Source organism: Andrographis paniculata, unplaced genomic scaffold, assembly GCF_009805555.1.
Source record: "Andrographis paniculata isolate CXL003 unplaced genomic scaffold, ASM980555v1 Contig17END, whole genome shotgun sequence".
NCBI lineage: Eukaryota > Viridiplantae > Streptophyta > Magnoliopsida > Lamiales > Acanthaceae > Andrographis > Andrographis paniculata.
The window spans coordinates 810,658-834,584 of record NW_026137457.1 but is presented as its reverse complement, the minus strand read 5'-3'; the positions used below and the strand labels follow the sequence as shown (position 1 = coordinate 834,584).

The window sequence follows — 23,927 nt, the reverse complement described above, 5'->3', positions numbered from 1 at the left end:
ACTAACACTTATTTACATAAATATAGATATCTAAGTTTTAAAGTTCAATACCATTCTTAACATTATCTTTTAATTATTATTAATACTATAAAATTAACTATATGTATTTAAATAAAATTAAAGCTGGAATCGTTATTCTTTAATAAAATTGAAATTTAAAAATAAATGAGTAAACCGTAATTAAAAATGTTCGATTTTGTTTCAACTTTTTTACAAACTGAATTTAGTGGTTCCAACAGTTAGAGCAAGTCTAATTGCACCACATATGTTTATTTTAACATGTTACACTTTTTAGTAATTTAAATGACGTCAAATTTTACAATTTTATTAAAAAAATTATTATTTTCTATCAACATAATTATTAAATTATAAATTACTTTGTAAATAAAATAACCATATCAATAAATTTACTTGATATATTGAACAACAAATATAATTGAGAATACCATCTAAAGATAAAGCATTTGAATACTTTGGTAATATTATTAAATAGAATATAAATTAATAAATGGGCTAATAAGTCCACAAAACACACTTCCAACGTTATTAATAATGGAAGGAAATTTCATGGAAATTAAGAATGAAATAATAACGCCACAGACAGCCCACCTGCAGAGAAAATTACACAAACAAAAAAAAAAAAAAAAAAAATTAATGCCGAAAGTGACCCATTGTCTATCACGACTTTTCCCAATCTTAATTTAATTTGCGTTTGTGTTTGCGGTTGTTTGTTTGTAGTTTACAGCCTTTGTTTTTATGGTATTAATTATCACTATATTAATGTTTCTCAACAAATAAATCCTTAATATCTCCTTCTATATAATAGAATAGAATAGAATGAAGAGGTAATAGTTGTAAAGATAAACACAACAATAATAATTCAATTATGAAATAAGTCACTTTAGAAGGGTCGAGGTTTTGAACGCATGGATCTCATTTAGGAACTTATCATCATCATCATCATCATTATTATTATTATTATTATTATTATAAATGTTTGTGGTACATACATTGCATTGTATCGTATGGCATGTGGTGGTATAGTAGTGGTGCACATGTTGTAAATTTCCTCTACTTTTTCCAACTTTCCAACCCACAATCCACCAAACGCGTCTAACATCAATTATTATTTGTAACTATATATATATATATGATTTAAAAATAGTGCAATTTGATACTATGTTTGTAATTTTTTTGTAAGAAAATAATTTAATATCTATAATTGACTTCCAATTTTCGATTGGTTTTATTTTCACATGTCACTCTATTTCAGTTCGGTAAATTAAGGGTAAAAACAAACAAACAAACGCGCAAACAACCTAACCGTAATAACATGTCTGCCTACGTGGCTCAGTCTCCGCCAATTGATTGGTCAAGGAGCACTTTCTTATGCCACATGTCAACATTCTATTGGGTACCAAGAAAGTAGCTTCCATTTTGTGTTAAAAATATTTTATTTACTTGTTTTATTTTTAAAATAATATCATTTCCTGTAATTAAAGCATACAAAACGATTTCACTAAAAAAAATTATTTATTAATACTAGTAATTTATTTTTGCGTTAAACGTGACACTATATACGAAGGACACCTGCAATCGCAGCCGTCCGATCGATGAGCTGATTTTAGATTCACATCATCCAACGGTTAAACCACATACCCAAATTTATGCGATGTTCATGCAAAAGATCCTCCCAATAATAAATAATAATAATGACAAAAGAGAAAGGATAACGAGGAGAGGCTTGGCCAATGGCAAATTTTCAATTATTTTATTAATATAATAATTTAAAATAATAATGAACAGAAAATTAATCATCGCTGAAGATCCATCATACGGCTGAAATCGTCGAAGCAGACGAAGCCGTCGCCGTTACTGTCGACGCCTTTTATCATGCGCCGGCAGTCCTCTAACGTGCACCGGGCGTCGCCGATGGTACGGAAGACGTTGAAAAGCTCCTCCGCCGTGATCCTGCCGTCACGATCTGAGTCGAAGAAATCGAACGTGTCTCTGAGCTCGGTATCGCACGTCGGCGGCGCGAAGGCGGAGCCGATCGAGTAGAACTCCTCCAACGTGATGCAACCGTCGCCGTCGCGGTCGACTTCGCTGAGCATAAGCTGCATCTCCTCCTGGCTCGGTGGCTCGGCGCCGAGCCGGCAGAGCAGCGCCTCCATTTCCTCTTTCCGTATCTTTCCGTCGCCGTCGCCGTCGATCATCTCGAACGCCTGTTTCAGCTCGAAGTACGCGTCGGCCGAAACCTCCGACCACTCCTCGTTCGGAAGGACGCTCGTCGGCGTCGACAAACCGTTAGGCTTTTTGAAGACGTCCTCGGAAGACGCCGACGACGACGTCGTTTGAGAGCTAAACGACGACGGATCGCCTTCCGATCTGGAAACCGATCGCGATTTCTTCGATTTGAACAGCCTCCGGGGGATGATTCTGACGAGCTTCATCACGGAAACCGGATCGAAACCTGCACGGAAAATTCTCCGCAGGAGAGGATGCAGCTATGAAGGAAAGTGGAAGCTGAGGCAACTGTGGGAGCGAGGGAGGGTTAAATGCGTGAGGATTTGGGGACTCCATAGGTGAGCTTCCAGGAAGCTTCCTGGAGAGAGAAATGCGAACTTTTTCGGTATTTATTGGTATCGTAAGGGCGTGTTTGGTTTACCCTAAAATAGATAAATTAATCAACTAAGCAATAATTTAATAAATCAGTCTAGAAAAACTGCCTTGGTAGAAGTGTAAATTGGAAGGCTGACTTTATAATAATCCAATATTTGGAAGTGTAAATCTCTCCAAACAGCACTACATAAGTGAAATAAAAATATGCGTTATATTTATATGAAATTAACAATAAGCTGTGCTGAATTATCTGCTTTTGAAATATTATTATTTAAATAATTTAATTTTTGACAATGTTTGAGAGGTTATTGTGATTGGGAAAGTGAATATTCTAATCCAAAAAGAGGCTTGTTTGCTAATGCTTTTTTTGACTGGTGCATGTGCTCGTTTCAAAATTCCTCACAAGCATGCCTTATGTTTTAACATTTGTTTATTTGGACCAGAAAGAATGTTGTATGAATCATCTGTCATCTTGAGTCACATGTCCTATCCTTTTAACTATTTTGGACAAGTAAATAACAGTTCAGCTTTGTGCTTGTTAAAATACATTCATACATATATCATAATAACAAAAAATAATACAAAAATACCAAGATAAGTACAATTAAGGGCAGAGACACAATTCTTTTCTTACATACAATCATAAGTATACAATTGATCTTTTAATCTATACATACGGTGCTCTGATTTTATTTTTTTCCAAATAAAAATTATCAAGCAATCTCAATTACAACCCAACTTTCCTGTGGAGCCCACAAATATCACGGGTATATTCATATTCTACCCTACTCTGCACAGGAGCAATACTCCCGGGCCCCACCAACAGTAGCACGCGGAGAAGGCGGCGGCCGGCCGGCGGGTAAATTAACATACGGCGGCGAAACCAAGGCTGACTGAAGAAAAAGGCTGCCGGAAAAAGACACCGAGTTGGCTCACTCACCACCGCCAGGAACAGGTATAGTATACATACAACCCAGCATCTTCTTGTCTTCCCCAAAACAAATCTAATCAAATCAAATCGAATCAAAGCCTGACCTGTCTCCAACCAATCATCATGTGGAATCAAATGCGCGCCGCGGGACATTGGACTGCAACAACAAATTAGTATTTAATTTGATAGTTTTTGAAAAATTGAATAGTATCGAAATCCTAAATGCAAGTCTTGTGTAAACAAAGCTTCAACTATTGTAAATAGAACTCACCAATTCGATTCAATTTTTGTCGTCGTCGTCGTCGGTGGTTTCCTCGTCCGGGCAGTCGAGCTGTAGGCACTCGGCTGCATTGTCCGAATCCCTTACTCGATCGGATTGATTTGAATTTGAATTCGACGGTCCCTTCTTCACGTTGTTTAATACAATGCCGTTGCACATTTGCTTCGTATGAAGGTCGACTCGTGGTGCCACGGTAACTCCAGGATTTTCGACGCTCGGGGGGACTAGGTTATGCACAAAGTCTACGAATTCGTTGGCTGAGGTAGTCCTCATCAACGGGCCACCGGTTCTCGTCCAAGAATGGAGGTCAACATTTTCGAGATCGTTATTGCTTCCATTGCGCAAATTCTTCATGCCATGTGCGGCTGGGGCAGGGAGATCTTCGAGGGAACCTGTCGAGCTTTCGTGGGCTATGACATTCCACGACGGGATTCTCCTCGACGCATTGGATTTGAACGGTGACGGGAGACTTTGAAAAGAGGCAGCAGCTCGGTCGACACTTCTTTCCAATCTCCGCCGATGGTTGAGTATCGTAACACACTCATCGAGCGCGAGTTCGATCGCACAATTCGCTTTTATAGTCGATAGCTTCTCCCAAGTGCACCTCCTCCCCTGATTCGCGGCTTTCTGAAGCTCGCCATAAGACGGATTCTGTATTATCTTCAACAGCTGAAAAATCGAGGAAGCCAATCAATCTAGTCAAATTAATCTCGACAAATATATAAACTTCATAAAATCTAGCATCATCGTCATGGTCCTTACTTGAGATAAAGTGACCGGCATAACAACAGTTACGTCGCCCTCCCAGTCCTGCGCGAAAAGCTTGGCAAGTCCTCCGAGGGGAAAGCCGAGCTCCATTATCTGATTGCATCGATGTTTTACCTCCATCTCGACGAGATGAGCTAGCTGCATTGCAAGGGGACTCGATTATCAGTTTCTTTAGCTTAAGACAATGCTAAACAATTGTAGTGACAAATTCTAGAATCGAATTTTGAAAAATCAACCAAACATACCTTTGCAGCGAAGTTGCCACCGTAAGCTCTAATGATCTGCTTCATCCTCAGCAAAGGTGCAATGTGAGGATTCGCTTGGCTAACTATAAAATGATTCACATTAAAGAGTTCTTTCAACTGCATCATCGGCAAATCGATCTCCAGGCTGCCATCTCTCCACCGGCGAGCTGAAGCACTCGGAGCCTCGTCGGGTCCCAAATGAAATGGAGGGTGGTAAGGGACGATTTCTCCCCTCCTATTCTTAGCCATGAGTTCTTGAGCTTCAAACAGACCAGGAAAAGCACACGAGGCCGTCACAGCACTCCATATGACGACATGAGGAGAAGTCAAGTAGTTGAGGCATCGAGGCGGCTCGTGCTTCCTAGGGGAGCAAACTGTGATCCCCAATATCCTCCCCGTTATATCATAAGCCTCTTCGAAAGTTAGATTATTCGTGAGCTCCCTCAGCATCACCTGCAACTGTCTAATGTCATGAACTGCACCACGCATCATGACCCTCTTGAATGTCGAAAAAATCCCACCTAATCTGTCGAAGAATTGGATAGAATACCAAGATTCCTCGAAGAAACTCTGCAGCTCGGGCCACGACCTCGTGGCAACAATAGAACAGATAATCGACCCTACGCTTGAGCCAGCAACTATCCGGGGCAGGAGCTTCTGCTCTACCAATGTTTTCACCACTCCGACATGGAAAGCTCCTAAAGAAGCACCACCACTTAAGAGTAAAGCTGTTCTACCAAAGGTATGCCTCGTTTCGTGCATGAAAGCAAGTCTCTCCTCCCAAAGAAGATCCTCCGAGTCGGAGGTGCATACCATTCTCAACTGTGTTGTGACCTCGTCTATGTACTCCCTTATGAGCTTCGGGACTTGGAGTCGCCCCTTGTGAAGCTCCGGGTTGCACATATTACCTAAGTTCCTAACAAGGTCAGCCCTCATGTAAAATATGACATCCCTAAGTGAACCTTTCTGGCGACGATGGCGAAGCTCCTCAAGTTTATTTCTTACAAGCTCCACATCGTAGAGGTTCGCTTCATTCGTTTTTACCGACTCTTTATCCAGCATTTTAGCTGCATGAGCCCATTCGTCGTAGGTCAATGCTGCCCTCATCATGTTCCTCCAAAACTTTCTCCTATACGCCATCTCTGCCTTCGATTTCACATTTGTGTAGCGCTTGAGCATGAAGGCGATTACCATAACCATTATTAGAATCGCTTGGGGATTCTGTGGGTGTAAGGATGAGATTACAGGAGACAAATAGTGTCTCAAACAATACTTCAACTTGTCAAAGTATTCTAACAATAATCGAAAGAGCTGATGCTTCAGATGAGACATGGAGTTGCAGAACAATACTCTACATGCAATGGCTCTACCAAATAGTGTCGAAGGACCAATGGAGAAAGAATCAAAAATAGCCTCACTACTTATTTCCATGGCTTCTGGTAATTTAAAACCTAATCTCAATCCCTAATGGTTCCTACTTAAAACTTGCAGAGACAATTATTCAACAAGCAATTAGAGAAATTTCGATGTATCGGAGGAAAAGAACGAAGAATCGAACAATCACAGCCTTAAACCATTAACAAAAAGTCGAAGAATCAAAAAGCCCCAAACCTCTCAATCCAAACCCTAGAATGCGAAATAACGCCAAAACAACTTCGCACCCAAAATTCCCTCATTCGACGAACTTAATCAATACATACCTACACACGAATTGAGAAACAAGCTGGAAATATATGCTATAACTGGAGATTAGAATCAAATGCGTACAAGAGGAGATGAAATAGGCGCGTTCCCTTTGCAGTGAAGAAACTAATGTCAATCGGCAGCTTGTTTGTAAGCAGAATTGATTCAAGCGCCCCAAACAATCCACGCATGCCAATAATCGCCGGTAGATTGAAGAGCATAAAAGCTGTATATATCCTGGCGGGTGGATAAGGATGATGACAAAACATCGCCTCTGCAAACGTGTTTCACCTGTCAATCCAATCCTCGCTTTCAGAAACGTCCCTTGGGAATTAAACATTAAGGGTGAACCCTTTGGAATTATACATGAACAAGTCAAGGAGTGGGTGCTCGGTAGCCTAGGTGGGATTGTTCATTGTTCGATGACCTTAGCCGATTAGGCGATTAATGGGTGCATTTTAAATTTTAATATATATATTACCAACAATTTGGGCGTGTTTATTTTTAACTTTTTTTTATTATTTTTTCGAATAAAAAAAAATGCATTTTTATTTTATAAAATACTTCTTTCGTTTTGGATGAAAATATATATATATATATCTATTTTATATTAAATTAAAAAATAATAATATATATTTATTTTATATTATTTTCATCTTGCATAAAATATTTTATTTATTTATTTTATTATATTTTAAATTTTATAATTTTAATTAAATTAGATAATTATTTTAATTTTAATTTATCATTAATTTTATTAATATATATTTTAAGTATTTATTAATTACATTTTACTAAAAATTCGTATGTGATAAATATAATGAAAAAAGTATATATTTAGATATATTAAAATAATAATAATAATAATAATAAAAGAAAGAGGAAAGTTCGTGAGGCTTTGAACAGAGGCAAACCGCAAAAGAAAAACGGGCAAATCTTTCCAATTTTTACCGAAAAGTTAATAAATTAATTGTGGAAAGGAAAAGTGCGAACAATCTCGGGTGCAGGTGAAGAAACGATCTACGAATTCTGTCGGCACGAAGATGGACGCCAAGATCAATCAGTTCTTCGAATCTGTGACGAATTTCTTCAGCGGCGGAGATCATCTTCCTTGGTCCACTCCCGATGTCATCGTTGTATGCATGTTTCTCTCGTTTTAATTCGTGATTTTCTCAGCAGATTTCCATATTCGTTCAATATGCTTCATTAATTGCATTGATGTGAAGGAATTTGAAATGTTCTGCTGCCCCCTGCTTATTCCGCATCTAGGTTTTCAATTGCTTTTGTAATTAGAGTATTTTTTGCCTTTTAAAGTTTCATTTTTTGAAAGGGATTTGCAATTTGTGATAATTGAGAATCCGTTTGCGCAAATTCTGTGGTTTCATTTTTTATTGAGGAAATGATGTTTGGTTAGGGTTTTGTCTTTATCTTCATACAGTTTTGGTGCGATTCTAATAATTAATGAACTTTGTCATCTACGAATGATATATCAGTTTGCTGGAATTTTCACTTCGAGCATTTGTTATTCCAACTGTAATGTTTAAGTTTTTAATTTGTCGACAACTTATGGAGTAGTTGTTTTGTAATGTCGGCAGACTATTTTATGAATCTTAAGGACGAGACTTTTGAATTCTTGCAAAGATTATAGTTGCTGCGTGTGTTATGCATAAATAGGTTTTGTTCTTAACTATCTGATGAATCTTAAGGACAACCTTTGGAATTCATGCGAAGATGATAGTTTCCGCGTGTTTTATGCATCCGGGGATTTAGTCGAACGGCCATCGTATTAAATAGATTTTGATCTGAACTATTTGATGAATCTTAAGGACAAGACTTAGGAGTTCTTGCAAAGATTATAGTTACTCTGTGTTTTATGCATTTGGGGATTTAGTCGAACAGCCATTGTATTTGCGGACATTGTATTAAATAGATTATGTTGTGAACTATTTGATGAATCTTAAGGGCAAGACTTCGGAATTCTCTATAGCTTCCGTGTGTTTTATGCATCCGGGATTTAGTTGAGCTGTGTCAGCTGTCATTGTATTGAATAGATTCTGTTGTGAACTATTTGATGAATCCTAAGGACAGAGACTTAGAAATTCTTGGGAAGATTATAGTTGTATAGTTGCCTTGTGTTTTATGCATTTTGGGTTTTAGTGGAACAGCCAATGTACTAAATATGTTCTGTTCTGAACTATTTGATGAATCTTAAGGATGAGACTTAAGAATTCCTGCGAAGATTATAGCTGCCTCGTGTTTTATGCATCCGGGAATTTAGTCTAACAGCCATTGTATTAAATAGTTTTTGTTGAGAACTATTTGATTAATCTTAAGGACAAGGCTTCAAAGTTCTTAGCAAAGTTTATGGATCTCTAGGCAAAGCATGTATTAATAGATATTATTCTAAAACCATACTGTGTTGATTTTGAATCATTATATCAATGTTGTCTGGTGGTGTTTACGGAAGTAAGAAGCCTAAGCATTCTAAGTTCCACACAGGGGTGCGAGCGAGAAGTTGCAGCTACCAAAGATGAATCCGATGATCGAAAGAATGAAAGTATCATGCGACTGTCGTGGGCACTTGTTCATTCCAAACAACCTGAACACGTGCAGCGTGGAATTGCGATGCTTGAAGGTTAAACTTTAGATGGATCGAACTCATTTCTCTTCTCATATCACTGTGAATTGAAGCTCGTGTATTCTATTCTTGATATAGGTCCATAACTTATTCAATTATTTGGTTCTTATCGGCAGCTTCGCTGACCAACGCAAACAGTCCGTTACAAAAGAGGGAGAAGCTTTATCTGCTCGCTGTTGGATATTACAGAACCGGAGACTATTCAAGAAGCATGAAACTTCTCGAAGAGTGCTTGGAGGTTAGTCTTTTTTTTTACGCCATTCACTTACAACATCCTTCGTTTTAACCTGTAATCTTTGATCGGTAGATTGCTCCTGACTGGAGGCAGGCGATATCACTGCAGAAACTTGTGGAAGATAGAGTAACAAAAGGTAATTGCAACAGTCGAAATCTTAACTCAACCTTTTCAGATACAATCGAAAAGTTAGATAAGTTAGGCGAAATTCTTGCCTTCTTTGCAGACGGCGTTATTGGAATTGGCATCACTGCAACTGCAGTCGGACTTATAGCCGGAGGGATCGCTGCTGCCCTCGCTCGGAGGGGATGAACCGTCTCAGTAACATCGTTTGTTCTTCTGTCATCTTTTTATTGATGTAAAGTGTCGAAAGTTTTGTGCTGGTTTATCGATCGTTAGCTCTTACATTTGATCAAAATAGAGACATGTTTATGAGAACATAGGTTTGAATTAAGTCAGGGCAAAAGTTTCCCTGTTTTTCCAGGTTCATTAGCCATCGAGACTTACATGCAATAGAAAACAAGCATAGAAATGCATTACCAAACACATCGATAGGCGACGTGCATCTGTGTTAGTTCGCTGTTGTACGTGATCTTAACGACCTGCCCTTTCTTGTACCCGTAATATCTTGACATTGCATCCTTTTCAGACATACGAGGAAGCTGGAAAGAAAATAGTCGAGATAAGCTAACTCTTTACTTAACTGAACGTTAGGCGACGACAAATTCATGCTAGAAAAAGACTGACCTGTTTTTCGTTAATGCTGTACTTCTTCAGCAGATCCTCCTTTTCCTTGTTGCTCAGGATTTGATGCTTCGGCTTTAGCTCATGCTTCGTGACATTAACGAGCAAGTCCTTGATCTAAAGCGAATGATGAAATAAATCAACTTTGTAGTTTTTGTGCAGAAATAGGCGAAGAGAAGGTATTTGATGCATTACCTCGAAAATTTCGACTTTGAAAGGTAAAACGTCAATAGATTTCAAGGCCTGGCTGGTGATCTTGCTCTGTACGATGAAGATTGCACGTTCCAGTTTCAAGCTGAGTAGCTCAGCAGTAATAGCACGGATTGAATTTACTTTGATTATGCTTGGACCTAAGAACCGAACTTGAAGCTGCAGAAATCATGTATGGATTCGATCATCTCACTGGAAATGAAGAACTCAACAATAGAGGATTCTATCGACTAACAAAGTTCATCATTGGGAATATGCAAATTTTCAGGTAATTGGAACCTCTTCACAGGTCATATATGTCTTCAATTGAAGTTCTACCAAATCAATTCGCCACAGTAGCATATAAAGACGATGGAAACCCTAAATTCCCAAATTCGAGTTATAGTAAGTACAAAATTCGAGATCATCTCACTGGAATGACGACGAACTCAACAATGCTGAGGATTCTAACAATCAACAAAGTTCATCATTGGGAATATGCAAAATTTCAGGACATTCGAGCCTTTTCACAGGTGATATATGTTTACAATTGAAGTTCTACCAAGTCAATTCGTCATAGTAACCAATAAGGACGAAGAAAACCCTAAATCCCCAAATTCTACTAAAGAACATAAACGGAAAAGGGAAATTGCGCGAAGATTCTAGAAATGATGAGACAGACCTTAATCTCAGGATCGTCCATGAGACGAGTATCAATCGTCAAGCTATCAACATCAGGCATCTGGCCGTGCTTGTTCCGAAATTCCTCGAGCGATAGATCAATCTCACGGTTCGGTACTGCGTATCCACGATCCTTGAGCATTTCAAGCGCCGTTCGTCGTGCCAGATAGTACCTGCTGCTTTCAATGTTGCCTTCGTCCACCAAACTTCTCAGGCAGGTCCCAAAGCTCTGCTCTCCGGCGGCGTCGCCGTCGTCGTCTCTATCCATAACTCTGGTAATTTTTCCCCGCTCGTTTTTTTCCGCTCTTTTCTGACCTAAGTCTGTGTTCTACTACAGTTTTAAGGGCCTCTTTAGGTTACCTGCGGGTGACCTTGGGCCGGCCACAGCCTTCGTTATTATTATTATTAAGTACTGTATTATTTACTATAAAATATCGTTAAATTAACATTATCAGTTGGATTTTTCCTTCTAAATTTTTTAAGAGATTTTTAATTTTTAATTTTTTATTTTTTATTTTTCAAGTGAAATAATACGTTTACATTACACTCCAACCAAGATGAGTACATTTTACACATACACCATAATACAATTCTACCCATATAATAATATTATTACAACTTCGTACATAATACTAAATCCAAAACATCACACAAACAGCCATAAACTTCAACCTTATTATTCAAGAAACATTCACAAATTCCTCAATAAACACCCGAGCCGAGTCGAGCCGAACAATAACCACCCGTATATATACACATATATAAATAAACACTTCAAAGTCGAACCGACGACGGATACATCGAACGAACCTAAATCAATGCCCGCAACCGGAGCATCGGACCAACCCGTTCTCATTACACTCCGGGCATTCCCTCGCCGCCACTTCCGTCTCCCGGTAAATCTTTCGACTCCCATTGCAATTTGAGCACGGCACAAACCTCGCATCCCCGCAATTCTCGCACACGCACCCTAAATCGATCGTCGGAAATGCTTCCAACAACCTCGCCAATTCACCGGATTCGTTCATCTCCTTGATCTCCTCAGCCCCGCCGACGCACTTCCCGTTGATAAACGCTCGCGGCAGACCGAATACTCGCCCTTTCAACGCTTCTTGCAATTCGATCCGGTACGATCGATCCATCGAAATGTCCCTCTCGTCGACGATCACTCGAAATCCCCTGAAGATCGCGCGCACGGCACAGCATTCCTCGTATGTCTTCCTTATTCCCCTCAAGCTAGTGTAATAGAGGATGATTCGATCCTCGGCGCCGGCCGGATTGATTGATTCGGCCGGCATTTCTTCGAGCTTCCGGAAGCCTCGGGGATGGGTGTTTAGATGATCGGAGAATGTCGCCGGACCGGCAATGGACTCGTCGGATAAATGCTTCCAGAGGGATTTTACGACAGGGTGATCCACGATATCATAGGACTCCATAATTGGAGCTGGAGAATCTACAATGTGGTAATTAAATTCGTCGTCGTCTTCGTCGTTGAGGCCTTCCATGAGTTCCCAAGTGTTGATGACTGAATCAGGGGATAAGGGATCTTCGAAATTGTGGGGCTTTCCGGTTCCAATGGCGGCCGACGGGATCGGCAAATCGTGGCCGCTGGACCTAGGGTTTGGAGAATCGACGATCACGATGGAGCCGTAGGTGGTGGAAGTGAGGGCGACGAAGTGATTGGAGTCGCCTTTCTTCAGGGGGGGGTGGTGCACCAGAGGGGTCGGGAGGGACTGCGCTCTGGCGACCGGCGGCGAGGAAGGATCCGACAACGTGGGACGGGGAGACGGCGGCGAATTGGAGGCGGAATCCTGTCGGTGGGTGATGAAATTGGCGGAGCGAGAAGCTGTGCAGCCCATGGTGGGGAGAAATTGGGGGTCCGATCGAAACCCTAATTTTGAAATTGGGGATGAAAATATGATGGATGGATTATCTGGTTGTATTTATTTATATGTTCGTTGCTTAGCTTGACCAAAAGTACAAATGATTAACAAATTAGTGGTAATGAAGTCTTGATGAAGGAGGGGTGGGGTGGGATGGGGTGGGGGGTGGATGGGATGGAGGAACAACAAGTAAATGCAGTGGGATATATCATGATCTTGGATTTCAGACACGGAGTGAAGGAGATGAATCAACGGTGGTCAAATCTAGAATAAACAACTTCATATCAAATATATATATATATATATTAATGATGTGAAAACAGCTAATTCAATACAAATATTTTTCATCATTTTTAAATTGATCTAATGGCATGTTACATATGGTGTTTTCAAATCTAATTTATAAATAATTATTTTCTATTGAAAATTTATCTCAAATACGTTGGAAAAATAGCGATTGCAGATACTGTAAACAAAAACTAAAATTGTGTATTAGATTATTGGATGAACATATATTTTATATTGATTTAAACTATATATGTATTTTTATTTCCTATTTGTCAATAGTTTATATGTTGTCATACAATATTAAATAATCAAAGTTAGATAGCGTGTTGAATTTCATCTGAGCCCTTATATAGCTTAATTACTTAAATTATTTTTATTTAATCATAACTCTTAAATAATACTACTGTAATACGAGTGTTTGTTTTCAAATTTATATGATTTCACCTCAATATATACTTATATTCTTCTAATCAACACTATTAAATATTATTTAAATTAAGATTTAAAATTCAATTTGAGACCTAGAAAAAACACACACAATTGTTTAATCAAGAATTGGGTACCACACAAATCACGTACACTGTACACACCCACCAAATATCTGCTTGCAACACCGACACAAACATATATGTTTAAAGGTCCAATCTTTAATGGCGAAAAGGGTTTGGTTCAAAGCCAGACCCATGATTACTTTCGAATTTTTTTTCTGAAATCCAAACAGTTTTGGGTTTTGTTTTTTCTCGTAGAGCCCAACCCATTAAGCTACACTCACCTCTCTCTCTCTCTCTCTCTCTCTCCATCCACCACACTCCCTCCCCCTTCTCTTCCTTTCTCTCTATTCCCATTGCCGCGTCGTCGTCGTCGCCGTTCTCTTATTTCGGGCACCGGACTCCATTCCGAGGGCTTAATTTTGGGGGCAATTTTCTAGGGTTCTTAGCCCATTGTTTTCTCGCGTAAACCTGTCTCGAATTCGCGGCGGTTTTGGGGTTTTTTTTCCAAGGGCTGAGAGAAAGAATTCAATGCTTTGGTATGAAGTCTGAGGATTATTACTTCGCTTCCGGTAAGTCTTCTTCCTGTTAAAATTATTGCAAGAATTGGGGATGTGATAAGAGTCTACGATTATATTTAGTTTTCTCAATTTCAATTTCATTTCGGAATTGTTCTTTCTCATCGAATAATGGCGGTTTCTTCGAACTATTTGTGCTCTGCAATTTCTTTCTGACCAATCAATTCATGACCTTAGTGTAAGAAAATTTTCAAATTTGATTGATGGTGAGTGGTTTGCTTTGCTTTGCTATGCCTTTTCTGGATAAGGATCTTGGTTTTGTGAATTAATTGGAGAGTTTACAGCTTCTGATTCTGCACTTTGTAAAAATTTAGTCTACCATTAGGGCATGCCATCATCTGTCGAAAATTTCACCATTTTGTGGATATGTAGAGTCAGTGAGAAATCATCATATCAATAGTTGCAAAAGCAGTGTCTTATGCCCAAATGCGAATACATACATACATATTATATATATTTGTGCATATGTGTGTATATTGCAAGGGTCTGCAATGACCGATTTCAGTGTCGAAACATTCATACAAGTAATGGATTTGAGACATTTTGGTGAAATGGGGAGGTGGAGAAATGTGAATGAAATTTATCTTGAATTGTCAAGAATGCTAAAGTAGACAGTTAATTAGGAAGATCAGTAATCCGGCGACCGTGAAATAACTAGAATTTTCGTTTACGAATATCCTGATCTTAAAATGGCTTAGATTGCTGATCCCATTTTCTTTGTGAAGTAATTTTGCTTCAGAGTCATCAAAATCCGACTGTTCTAGGAGATAATTCAAATGAATTGCTCTCATAAATAAATATGGTTGATAAGAAGATCGAAAGCTGAGAATGTCAGAAGTTGCGTGGACATTAGTATATGCTATAATGAAACCAATACGATCTTTTGTGGCCTGATTTAGTTCAATCAGTTGCCTGAGAAAAATCTCCCCGTCTGCAACTAGTGTATTTCTAACTCAAGAATGAAACAGTAAAATAGACATAAGCATAAATGGGATGCAAATTTGATATTATTTTGGCCAATTTTCGTTTGATCCGAGGTTAGATCAAGTCATTAATATATGTATCTGTTTTGTTTGAAATTTCATGAGCTGGTGTCCTGTTCTGCTTTTGATTGTGTCTATTGAACATTTTTATCGTCCAGCAACTGTAAAAGTTTGTTGATATGTTTCTCTGATCAAAATTTATCCGATTCTTGATCACTTTCTTCGAATCTAATTGAAGAAGTATTATTGGTGGATTAATCTATGTTCTATGATATTAGGCGCTGTTTGAATATGCTTTTACCTTTTGCTTTTAGTTATAATCGGATTTAGGAGTAGTTAGTTGTTTAGATGTTTGCAAATGAAGTTTTAATCGAAAAAAATTTACCGGTAAGTGGTTGGGGATAAAAAGGCAATAATTAATGGTCGGGTTTTTAAGTACGATTTTACCCTAAAAAGAATATCATTAAGCTGCTAAAGGAAATACCAAAGCTGTTTCAACATATTACTGAAAACTGTTTCAAAACTGAAGCAAAATTGAGATTTCATAAAAATTCGATAATTTCTTCGGAGGGAGAAAAAAAAAAAGTATATTTGGATTACATTCTTTCCGCCTAACTTGTCGAGAGATGATTTGCATTGCTGGGTAGAAACAAGTGCATTCTTGCAGTTTATAGACGAAATCTTGATTTCTCTTTCTCATATAACTAAGTCGTACAAACTGTAAGTCTCCTTTACTAAAACAGCTGTTCTTGGGGCGACTTTCTTGCATTTTGACAGATGTAACTTCTATTCCAATGGATGATTATGCTGCCAATCCTGGACCGCTCGATGATTCAGTTTTGTACGATCAAGACAAGCATGTCTCCGCCGCCGTTTGGGAAGGACAGGTATTTCAGCTGATCAACATCCCAAATCCCTTCTTTCTTATTCCATAGTCAATGCTTTCGTAACCTGCAAGATTTCGATTCTTTTTTGTTGCTGTTAGGAAAGAGGTGCACTTAGATGTCACGAACACACTTCGAAACTCGATCGTTGGCTGCTTACGGATAGACAGGTTGAATTGGTGAAGAGGGCCGGTTTCGGCTACTTGAGACTGATTCCGGCAATAAGTCTCGACAACCCTCTTATTTCCGCATTAGTCGAGAGATGGAGAAAGGAGACGAACACATTCCATATGACCGTCGGAGAAATGACGGTAACACTCGAAGATGTCGCATACCTTCTCGGACTTCGAATCGACGGAGAACCTGTCATAGGCGTAACGTATACGACGTGCGATTCAGTGTGCATTAAATATCTAGGTAGATCTCCGGATTCGAGGTACACAAGCGGCGGAATGGTGAAGCTGAGCTGGCTTAAAGAAACTTTCTCGCAGTGTCCCGAAGACGCCTCCGTCAAAGACCTCGAGTTCCATACGCGCGCCTACCTTCTTTATCTCGTCGGCAGTACCATTTTTTCGACCACGACCGGTAACAAAGTTCCCGTCATGTACCTCCCGCTATTCGAGAGTTTTGACTGTGCCGGGAAGTATGCGTGGGGCGCGGCGACATTATCCTTCTTGTACAGGGCACTTGGAAACGCGTCGCTTAGATCGCAGAGCACAATCAGCGGCTGTCTGACGCTGCTTCAGGTGAATTGAGATTAAATTCCGAAAAATAATTACTGATTTCGGCGTTCGATTTGTGACGATCGTTTTGTTCTTGTAGTGCTGGAGTTACTATCACATGAACATCGGCCGGCCTAAGCTCCATCACGACCCAATCCACGAGTGCTTCCCTTTTGTGCTCCGATGGAAAGGGAAACATAGCGGTCCGACGTCGAACCGTGATGTTTCTTTCTATCGTAAAGCTTTGGATTCACTAAAACACACCGAAGTACGTTCGGAATATGCTTTCCATCGAAACTTTTGTTTTCGGACCGTAGGATGTTAATTGCGTTAATTGCTCGTGTTTCCTATGCAGGTCGATTGGTGCCCGTATGCGAACATCAGCCACACCGTTATACCCGATAGCGTCTTGAATCAACTCATTCTCGGACGATCCAAGACAATGTTGATATGCTTCGACAAGGCGGAAAGGCACCTTCCGGATCGTTGCTTGAGACAGTTCGGCATGCATCAAACTGTCCCGGAAGACGTCCAGCGATGGGAGAGGAAAACCCGCGGCGTCGACGGCGGGATAGACCTGTCGACGAAAATGGAATTGGAGCTCAATGAATGGGCGAATCGTCACCTCCATATCGTGGAAGCCGAAGAAGACATGGATGAAGGCGAATACATGAACTGGTACTTAAAAATTACTCGACGATTGATAGGAAGACCGGTTCCGATCTCATCCGAATTTCAACGAATGGTAAGATTCCAATTTACGTTTCGACCGTATCTTTTTAACTTCTTTGTTTTTACGGTTTTCGGATTCTTTCCGTGTTCGTTGAATCGGGTTTCTTACTGAGCTCAGAATGCTGCATTGAGGGACATTGCGCATGTGGCAGATACGTTGTCGACGCACGGAATGGACGACAACCAGATACAGTCGATTGCGAGAATCAGGTACATTGTGCACGAAGGCTTGAGGGATCACGTCGGGAGCTCGACGGTGACCATTGCCGCTAACTCGCTCGACGAGGTCGGAAAAAGGATTAGAGGAAAGGAACGGGTTCGGAGAATGGGGTCGACGAAACGGCGACGGAAAGACGACCCGGAAGAATACTACACCCACACTCCGTCGTCGCAGCTCTGTTACTCCGTCATCAACCCCGATCAATCTCGAGTCTATCACATGGCCCACGACGCCGTCGCCATTGCCGATCAGGACCACCTTTCGATCCCAGTCGCATTGGCCCCGTCGCACATCGTCGACGGCGATGCCGTCGACGATCTCGACGAGTCCGAGTACCAGCTCACGGTCGAGGTCGATGAGCCCAAGCTCAGCGTGTTAGACGAAAATCCCCGCGCCAGTCGTGAGACGATCTTGCAACCTCCACTCGGACATGGTGATCCTGTACAGCAGTCGACTCTGGCAATCGGCGAGGACGTCGCCTGTCAGAACGAGTACAGCGTTACGGCATAATTAGAACGACCACCGGAGAAGATGACCGGAGATGGAAAAGGTGCAGCCATTGTTCGAACTTTTTGTTGTAAGAATTTAGGGATGTGTTTGGATGAGTAATTCTTGTTTTTGTTTTGGTGAAATTTGCAGGAAATTTGAGGTTATGACCAAATGGCCAGAAACATAAAGCCGTTAGGATTCAAGACTCTTTCTTGGGATGTAATTAATGTAGACATCATTTGGCTCTTTTTTTTTCCTTTTTTTTTTTTTCAACTTCATTTTTGGGTTTCACCATTTTCAGGTGTAGAAGATTGATGAAGATACTGTGTATGTAATTAATTAGATATATATATATATATATCTCTTCTATTTTGATACCATTATCATTTTTACCCACAGATTAATTAGGTCATTCCGTACGTTACAACCATTATATTTAATTAGACTTAACAATTTATTTGCAATTATAGATAAATATAGGTAAGCGGGGGTTAGAGTGAATCATTAATAAAGCATTTAAGCTGACAATATGTAATAATAGTAGATGTTATTATTGATCATATTAAATATAAATACAATACAATATAGATAAAAGCTCCTACTGCGGCAGGCCGGGGGAGGGGACAGGCCGGCGCAAACCCAACAGTTTTATCGGCTAATATTAATAATTATGTTTCATATATACTATTATCCATTTAATTACTACATAAATGATAACATGAACTTCTAACATCTATAATAATAATAATAAAAAAAAAGTGTTCATAATATTTGAAAAAATCTTATATCAATATACATTAACATACAATGAACCTTTATATATGGTCCTATCTCTCACTTGGATTTAGAATCGACTCTAGCTGTTCATACTAATGATATATACCTTATATATTTTAATCGGCAATTAATTAATTATTAAAATAATGTCGATATTGATTATCCAGAGAAGGTGGAGGGAGAGGAGGCATGTGCAAGTATTCTCTACTGTGTACTTCTTACAGAGAAAATGAGTTGTCATGTCATGTCATGTTATGTTATGCTCACAACATTACCTGCAACAGACACACAGACAAACAGACACCCAACCCAACAAAACCATCACGCATGTGAAAAAAAAAAAGAATCAAACAAAAATTTACTAAAATATACATATATATACTATCACAATATGTATATATATATGCAAGAAAACCCTTTCCCCCTTCTTTCTCTTCAATAATACAAAATTGGGCATCACTGTAATTTACTGTGTGTACAAATATCATCATCATCTTTTTTACCCTGTACAAAATCCTTTCATGTATTAACCCTTACAACCACCACCCATAAAAAGTTTAAGAAAAACAGGTTATACAATATATATATATATATAATTTTAACTTGACAGGACTGTGAGGTCACTGTATCTTGCCCTAGTTCTTCTCTGGGGTGACAGCTCTCCTCCTCCACCATCGAGGGGCTGCTGTTTTCTTTTATTATTGGACTGTGATGTGGGGTGTGACTGTGACTGTAACTGTAACTGTAGCTGTTCATCTTCTCCAGCAGGCTTTTGAAAATTAGTGTCGATAATAGAATTGCATTTGGTGGCTTTTACCATATGGGGTCTTAATTTGTTGACATCTGACAACCTTACAGGCTTAAGGAAGAATTCCTCAGCCCCTTCTTGCAAGCATCTGTTGATTCTTGATGGGACATTCTCCGATGACATAATCACCACTGGAATGTTTTTAAGGATTGAGGATTCCTGTTCATACAACAATTTTAATTTATTTATTTTGGTAAAAAAAAATAGGATGATGATCAAAACAATAGTAGTAGTACTGATTTTAATAATAATCATGTCGACTGAGTAAAAGGTGTGTCACATCCCATCAATGTTTTTGTTGGAAAAATTAAGAATTGCAAGAATTGGTTGGGAGGGAGGAAAGAAAAGATATTGTCAAGATTCAGATTGATTTTAAATTGAATGGTAAGAAAATGACACTTTGTGTCCGAAATTGTCATGTTACATCATATATATATATATATATAATTAATTAATTTGTGAAGAAAATAAATAAATGTATACATATGTGAATCTATACCTTCATTTTCTTGAGCAAGTCATAGCCTGTCATTCCAGGCATACAGTAATCTGTAATGACAAGATTCACTTCGACTTCCTGCAAGAAAATATATATAGGGAATTGATGAATTTCAAGATTGTTCTTTTAATTTAACTTGATCAAAATTAATTAAAAAGGAACAAAAGGGATTGATCATAACTAATAAACAAACCAAAATTCTTACATGATGATTATTGTTAGTTGGAGAAACAAATGCATCATTTGATTCACATCTCTGGGCAAGAAATTCCAAAGCTTTGCTACCAGAATCTACTGTAGTCACTGCAATACATTATTATATAATCCTTAATCAATTGACACACAAATAAATCGAAAGAAAAAAAAAAAAAAAAACCCAAATTTCAAACAACCTCAAAAACCCCAAAAACTAATTAAAATCAATATAGTACCTTGGTAGGAAGATGTCTTGAGAAGCCTCTCGATGAGTTTTCTGTCAATAAGACTATCATCAACTGCCAATACATGGAATTGTGCTTCAGTTGCAGCCATCCCCATTTCTTCAAGTCTTTGTATAATTTAAGAAACAAGATTAGGGTTTTTGAAGCTGTAGAGAATTTGGTAGGGAGAAGAAGAAGAAGAAGGGGCTAGCTGTAATGATTTTCTCTTTGGTTTGAAGATTATAGAGAAAGAGTTAGAGAGAGAAAGGGTATGTATTGAAAACTTAAGTCCCCACCAAAAATCCACACCCCATAAAGCAAGATCTGACCAGATTTCATCCAAAGATTTCCCCCAGCATTTGCCAACTTGGAATTGAAATGAATTACAAGGCAAGCAATACACTGAAACCCCCCAATTCTTGAACATGCCCTTCTCTCTCTCTCTCTCTCTATATATATTGATTGATTGATTCTTGGTAGGGTGCTTTTGTGTGTATTTTAATTTATAGGGGTGGGGTGGGGGTGGGGCCCTCCAAAATCCTTCAAAGAGATACAGGTGATGTAAGCAGAGTTGCCTTTTTCCTTGTGCTAGATCATGGCAGTTTCTTGGAGGCACCTTGGAGCTCAGATCCGGGTAAATCTACGCCGTTCATTTTGTGGGGTTAGATCGATCGATGGTATGGATTTGATTTGGCTTTGGAATCAGAGGATCCCTCAAGAATTTGATATTAAATCATTTGCAAAGAGAGGGCAATTTCAATTGATCCACTTTTAAGATTTGCTTCCTATGGCCATTCTATTGTGTGCCCCATTCATGTCTAAGTGCCCCCTTTTTAATTAATTAAATAATTAAATAAATTGACATTATATATATATTTAAAAAAAGAAAATTAATATTTGCCATTTTCAACTAATCAAATATCAAGATTGTATGTTACTATGCTTGGTTGATTAGGGTTTCTTGCTTAATTATGCTTTTATCTTCTCCAACATTTTCATTTTGATTTTTTTTCTAGAAAAAATATTCTTGTACCAATCTAGGACCCCATTTTCACATTTCTTAGTTAGTATTGTCTTTTCATTCATTGAATTAAATGATTAATTTATATAAACTGATTTATTTATTGATTGATTTTCACTATTCACTGGCCATGTCCTATGATTGTGTTGTCACAAACTAAGAAATGTGTTTTTGATATATATATTAATTGGCTATATGATTATATCAACTTATAAAAAATAATAATAATAAGAGTAGAAAATTGGCTCAATCATATAGACCAATAACTATATTATTTATGAGGAAGTTTGTATGGTTATTATAATAATATATATATATTGATATTTTTATTTATAGAAAAAGATACATGGTAATTTTTTTTTTTACTAATCTTAATTATCACTACAAAAAAAAAAATTGTATATTTGTAACGGAATTCCGTTCCTAAAGATCACGTAGCTAACGTAATTTCATCCATAATTTCGTCTCTAATATCATTTGTAACGGAAAAAATAAATTTAAGAACGAAAAAATCTTGTTACAAAATTGATATTTTTTTGTAGTGTATATTGAATTTGTTTGGTTTTTATTTGAATGGAAAGGTTTTATTTGAATCTCATTTTAAATAGTATTTGATATGATATTTTTGTTCGAATAAATTATATGTTTTTATTAAAAGTTATACAAATTAAATTAAATAGTAGTATTTATTAGTGTTTAAAACCAAATTAAATACACTATATCTTTTACAAAAGATATGTACATATAAATTGCATATATATATGTATATATTGGTATATACCATCTATTAAAGATGGGGTTATACTTCATGTGAAAGTTCATGGATCTAATGTATAAAAAATTTAAATACTTTTGAATGTCAAATACAATTCAATTTGTATTTTATTATTATTTTTTTTCAATGTTTATATAAAAATAAACAATTGATACTTAAATTAAAAGCAATTGCAAATGAAAAAACCACTCAAATTATGTTGTTAAATAAAAGTCAGAGAAGAATCAGAATCCAATTTTTGCCCTTTTCTTTTAGTAGCTAAAGTCAGCGTTGATATATCACTAATTTAATATTTCTATTTTATCTTCTTCTTCTTCTTTTTTTTTTTTTTTTCTTTTTTTTTTCTTTTTTCTTTTTTGAAGGGGATAACAAATAAATATGTTTAAAAAAAGAAAAAAGAAAAAAGACCAATATTCATCTTTCTTTTTTTTTTTGGGAAGGAATATTCCAAGAGCAATTTCAAGAATTAATCCTTGATCTTAGTTATATTGTTTCTGTGGTAAATGAGTTATTGAATGATTTTTATAAATCAATAATATAAAAAAATAAATATGTATAAATTTTTTTGTTATTATGATAAATCAGATAGATACAGTGAACCTTCAACCGTGACAATTAATTAAGAGATATGTTTTGATTACATCAAATAAATTATTGCATATTTTGTAGGTTAATTATCACTAAGTCCAAAAATAATAATTTTTTAAAGATTTAAACTTTTTTTAAAAAATGAAAAAAAAAAAAACCCTTTTAATTTGAAGTCAACCCATCAATAAAAAATACTATGTAATTCAAAAACATAATTTAATAGAGAATCTTGTGACGATTATAAATTAATAAGTACATTTCTTCCAAGTAATTACTATATTTAAATTATGTCCATTCCATCAAGAAAATGATGCCACTTTGATCACCCTATCTTCCTTCTTATTTTATTTATTTATTATAATCAAATAAAATTATTAAAATAGAATTTTGTTCTATGTGTTGGCAAGGCTTCAAACAAAGAATGCTACAATCTAACCAAATCAAAATTTCTTTAATAATTAAATTATTTTTTTAAATAAACCCTAAAGTCAAACGAAGATTGCATACAATTATCCCAACCCTCAAAGAACCCTACAAAATCTTGAAATGATTATTTCATTTTATACTACTAGTTATTTAAATTATTTATTTAAAGAAATTTGAAACACCTATGTTAGGAAAATACAACATTTGATTTCGAACCATTTTTATAAGGACGTGTTTTTATGTAGTTTGTAGTTATTTTTTTGTATTCATTTTTTTTTATTAAAATTTTAAATAAAAAACTATGTTGTTCATATAGTACTAATTTAAATAA

At 37.4% G+C, this 23,927-nt stretch overlaps 7 protein-coding genes across 10 annotated transcripts in view; 2 read left to right on the top strand and 5 right to left on the bottom strand.

Annotated features, from left to right (window-relative positions):
* Positions 1-1,744: 1,744 nt before the first annotated feature.
* Positions 1,745-2,608, bottom strand: LOC127264270 (probable calcium-binding protein CML36). The gene has a single exon (XM_051293717.1). The coding sequence runs from the start codon at positions 2,451-2,453 to the stop codon at positions 1,815-1,817; it is 639 nt and encodes a 212-aa protein (XP_051149674.1). The 5' UTR covers positions 2,454-2,608; the 3' UTR covers positions 1,745-1,814.
* Positions 2,609-3,235: 627 nt separating this feature from the next.
* Positions 3,236-6,953, bottom strand: LOC127264241 (triacylglycerol lipase SDP1-like). 3 transcript variants are annotated; one of them, XM_051293713.1, is made up of 5 exons: positions 6,614-6,952; positions 4,847-6,067; positions 4,596-4,739; positions 3,825-4,502; positions 3,236-3,710 (listed from the first exon to the last, which is right to left on the bottom strand). In XM_051293713.1, the coding sequence occupies exons 2-4, from the start codon at positions 6,044-6,046 to the stop codon at positions 3,834-3,836; spliced, it is 2,013 nt and encodes a 670-aa protein (XP_051149670.1). In that variant the 5' UTR covers positions 6,047-6,067; positions 6,614-6,952; the 3' UTR covers positions 3,236-3,710; positions 3,825-3,833. The 3 variants fall into 3 exon arrangements, with proteins under 3 accessions (XP_051149670.1, XP_051149671.1, XP_051149666.1); XM_051293714.1 differs by having other exon boundaries at positions 4,847-6,016; XM_051293709.1 differs by having other exon boundaries at positions 4,847-6,953.
* Positions 6,954-7,422: 469 nt separating this feature from the next.
* LOC127264841 (mitochondrial fission 1 protein A-like) lies at positions 7,423-9,885 on the top strand. Its single transcript, XM_051294386.1, has 5 exons — positions 7,423-7,665; positions 9,029-9,164; positions 9,284-9,405; positions 9,475-9,538; positions 9,629-9,885. The coding sequence occupies exons 1-5, from the start codon at positions 7,573-7,575 to the stop codon at positions 9,712-9,714; spliced, it is 501 nt and encodes a 166-aa protein (XP_051150343.1). The 5' UTR covers positions 7,423-7,572; the 3' UTR covers positions 9,715-9,885.
* A 30-nt stretch (positions 9,886-9,915) lies between these two features.
* LOC127264831 (DNA-directed RNA polymerase V subunit 5A-like) lies at positions 9,916-11,353 on the bottom strand. Its single transcript, XM_051294378.1, has 4 exons — positions 11,018-11,353; positions 10,342-10,515; positions 10,150-10,263; positions 9,916-10,064 (listed from the first exon to the last, which is right to left on the bottom strand). The coding sequence occupies exons 1-4, from the start codon at positions 11,282-11,284 to the stop codon at positions 9,939-9,941; spliced, it is 681 nt and encodes a 226-aa protein (XP_051150335.1). The 5' UTR covers positions 11,285-11,353; the 3' UTR covers positions 9,916-9,938.
* Positions 11,354-11,677: 324 nt separating this feature from the next.
* Positions 11,678-13,064, bottom strand: LOC127264824 (uncharacterized protein At5g39865-like). The gene has a single exon (XM_051294371.1). The coding sequence runs from the start codon at positions 12,873-12,875 to the stop codon at positions 11,832-11,834; it is 1,044 nt and encodes a 347-aa protein (XP_051150328.1). The 5' UTR covers positions 12,876-13,064; the 3' UTR covers positions 11,678-11,831.
* A 916-nt stretch (positions 13,065-13,980) lies between these two features.
* LOC127265754 (protein MAIN-LIKE 2-like) lies at positions 13,981-18,344 on the top strand. Of its 2 annotated transcripts, XM_051295736.1 has the most exons (6): positions 13,981-14,247; positions 16,014-16,123; positions 16,222-16,866; positions 16,943-17,110; positions 17,198-17,587; positions 17,693-18,344. In XM_051295736.1, exons 1-6 carry the CDS (start codon positions 14,217-14,219, stop codon positions 18,302-18,304), a joined length of 1,956 nt encoding a protein of 651 aa, XP_051151693.1. In that variant the 5' UTR covers positions 13,981-14,216; the 3' UTR covers positions 18,305-18,344. The 2 variants fall into 2 exon arrangements, with proteins under 2 accessions (XP_051151693.1, XP_051151701.1); XM_051295744.1 differs by lacking the exon at positions 13,981-14,247 and having other exon boundaries at positions 16,227-16,866.
* A 1,155-nt stretch (positions 18,345-19,499) lies between these two features.
* The window catches only part of LOC127265184 (two-component response regulator ORR9-like), a 92,044-nt gene continuing 87,616 nt past the window's right edge, over positions 19,500-23,927 (bottom strand). The window contains exons 2-5 of the mRNA XM_051294895.1: positions 20,799-21,235; positions 20,573-20,670; positions 20,368-20,445; positions 19,500-20,027 (exon numbers count right to left, since the gene is read on the bottom strand). Of these exons, the coding sequence (XP_051150852.1) occupies positions 19,659-20,027; positions 20,368-20,445; positions 20,573-20,670; positions 20,799-20,904 (651 nt within the window). The 5' untranslated portion in view covers positions 20,905-21,235 and the 3' untranslated portion in view covers positions 19,500-19,658. The remainder of the gene's footprint in view (positions 20,028-20,367; positions 20,446-20,572; positions 20,671-20,798; positions 21,236-23,927) is intronic.

Bases quoted from the DNA above. Each gene is read 5' to 3' on its own strand.
- LOC127264270 (XM_051293717.1), bottom strand. From the start codon at position 2,453: ATGAAGCTCGTCAGAATCATCCCCCGGAGGCTGTTCAAATCGAAGAAA.
- LOC127264831 (XM_051294378.1), bottom strand. From the start codon at position 11,284: ATGGATAGAGACGACGACGGCGACGCCGCCGGAGAGCAGAGCTTTGGG. The intron at 10,264-10,341 runs GTAATGCATCAA...CATTCGCTTTAG, and splicing joins TCAAAGTCGAAATTTTCGAG to ATCAAGGACTTGCTCGTTAA. The intron at 10,065-10,149 runs GTCAGTCTTTTT...TTTTCTTTCCAG, and splicing joins ACAGCATTAACGAAAAACAG to CTTCCTCGTATGTCTGAAAA.
- LOC127264241 (XM_051293709.1), bottom strand. From the start codon at position 6,277: ATGGAAATAAGTAGTGAGGCTATTTTTGATTCTTTCTCCATTGGTCCT. The intron at 4,740-4,846 runs GTATGTTTGGTT...CTTGCAATGCAG, and splicing joins GTGGCAACTTCGCTGCAAAG to CTAGCTCATCTCGTCGAGAT. The intron at 4,503-4,595 runs GTAAGGACCATG...TCGATTTTTCAG, and splicing joins TGCCGGTCACTTTATCTCAA to CTGTTGAAGATAATACAGAA.
- LOC127264824 (XM_051294371.1), bottom strand. From the start codon at position 12,875: ATGGGCTGCACAGCTTCTCGCTCCGCCAATTTCATCACCCACCGACAG.
- LOC127265754 (XM_051295736.1), top strand. From the start codon at position 14,217: ATGAAGTCTGAGGATTATTACTTCGCTTCCG. The intron at 16,867-16,942 runs GTGAATTGAGAT...TTGTTCTTGTAG, and splicing joins GCTGTCTGACGCTGCTTCAG to TGCTGGAGTTACTATCACAT. The intron at 17,588-17,692 runs GTAAGATTCCAA...TACTGAGCTCAG, and splicing joins CATCCGAATTTCAACGAATG to AATGCTGCATTGAGGGACAT.
- LOC127264841 (XM_051294386.1), top strand. From the start codon at position 7,573: ATGGACGCCAAGATCAATCAGTTCTTCGAATCTGTGACGAATTTCTTC. The intron at 9,165-9,283 runs GTTAAACTTTAG...TCTTATCGGCAG, and splicing joins TGGAATTGCGATGCTTGAAG to CTTCGCTGACCAACGCAAAC. The intron at 9,539-9,628 runs GTAATTGCAACA...CCTTCTTTGCAG, and splicing joins GGAAGATAGAGTAACAAAAG to ACGGCGTTATTGGAATTGGC.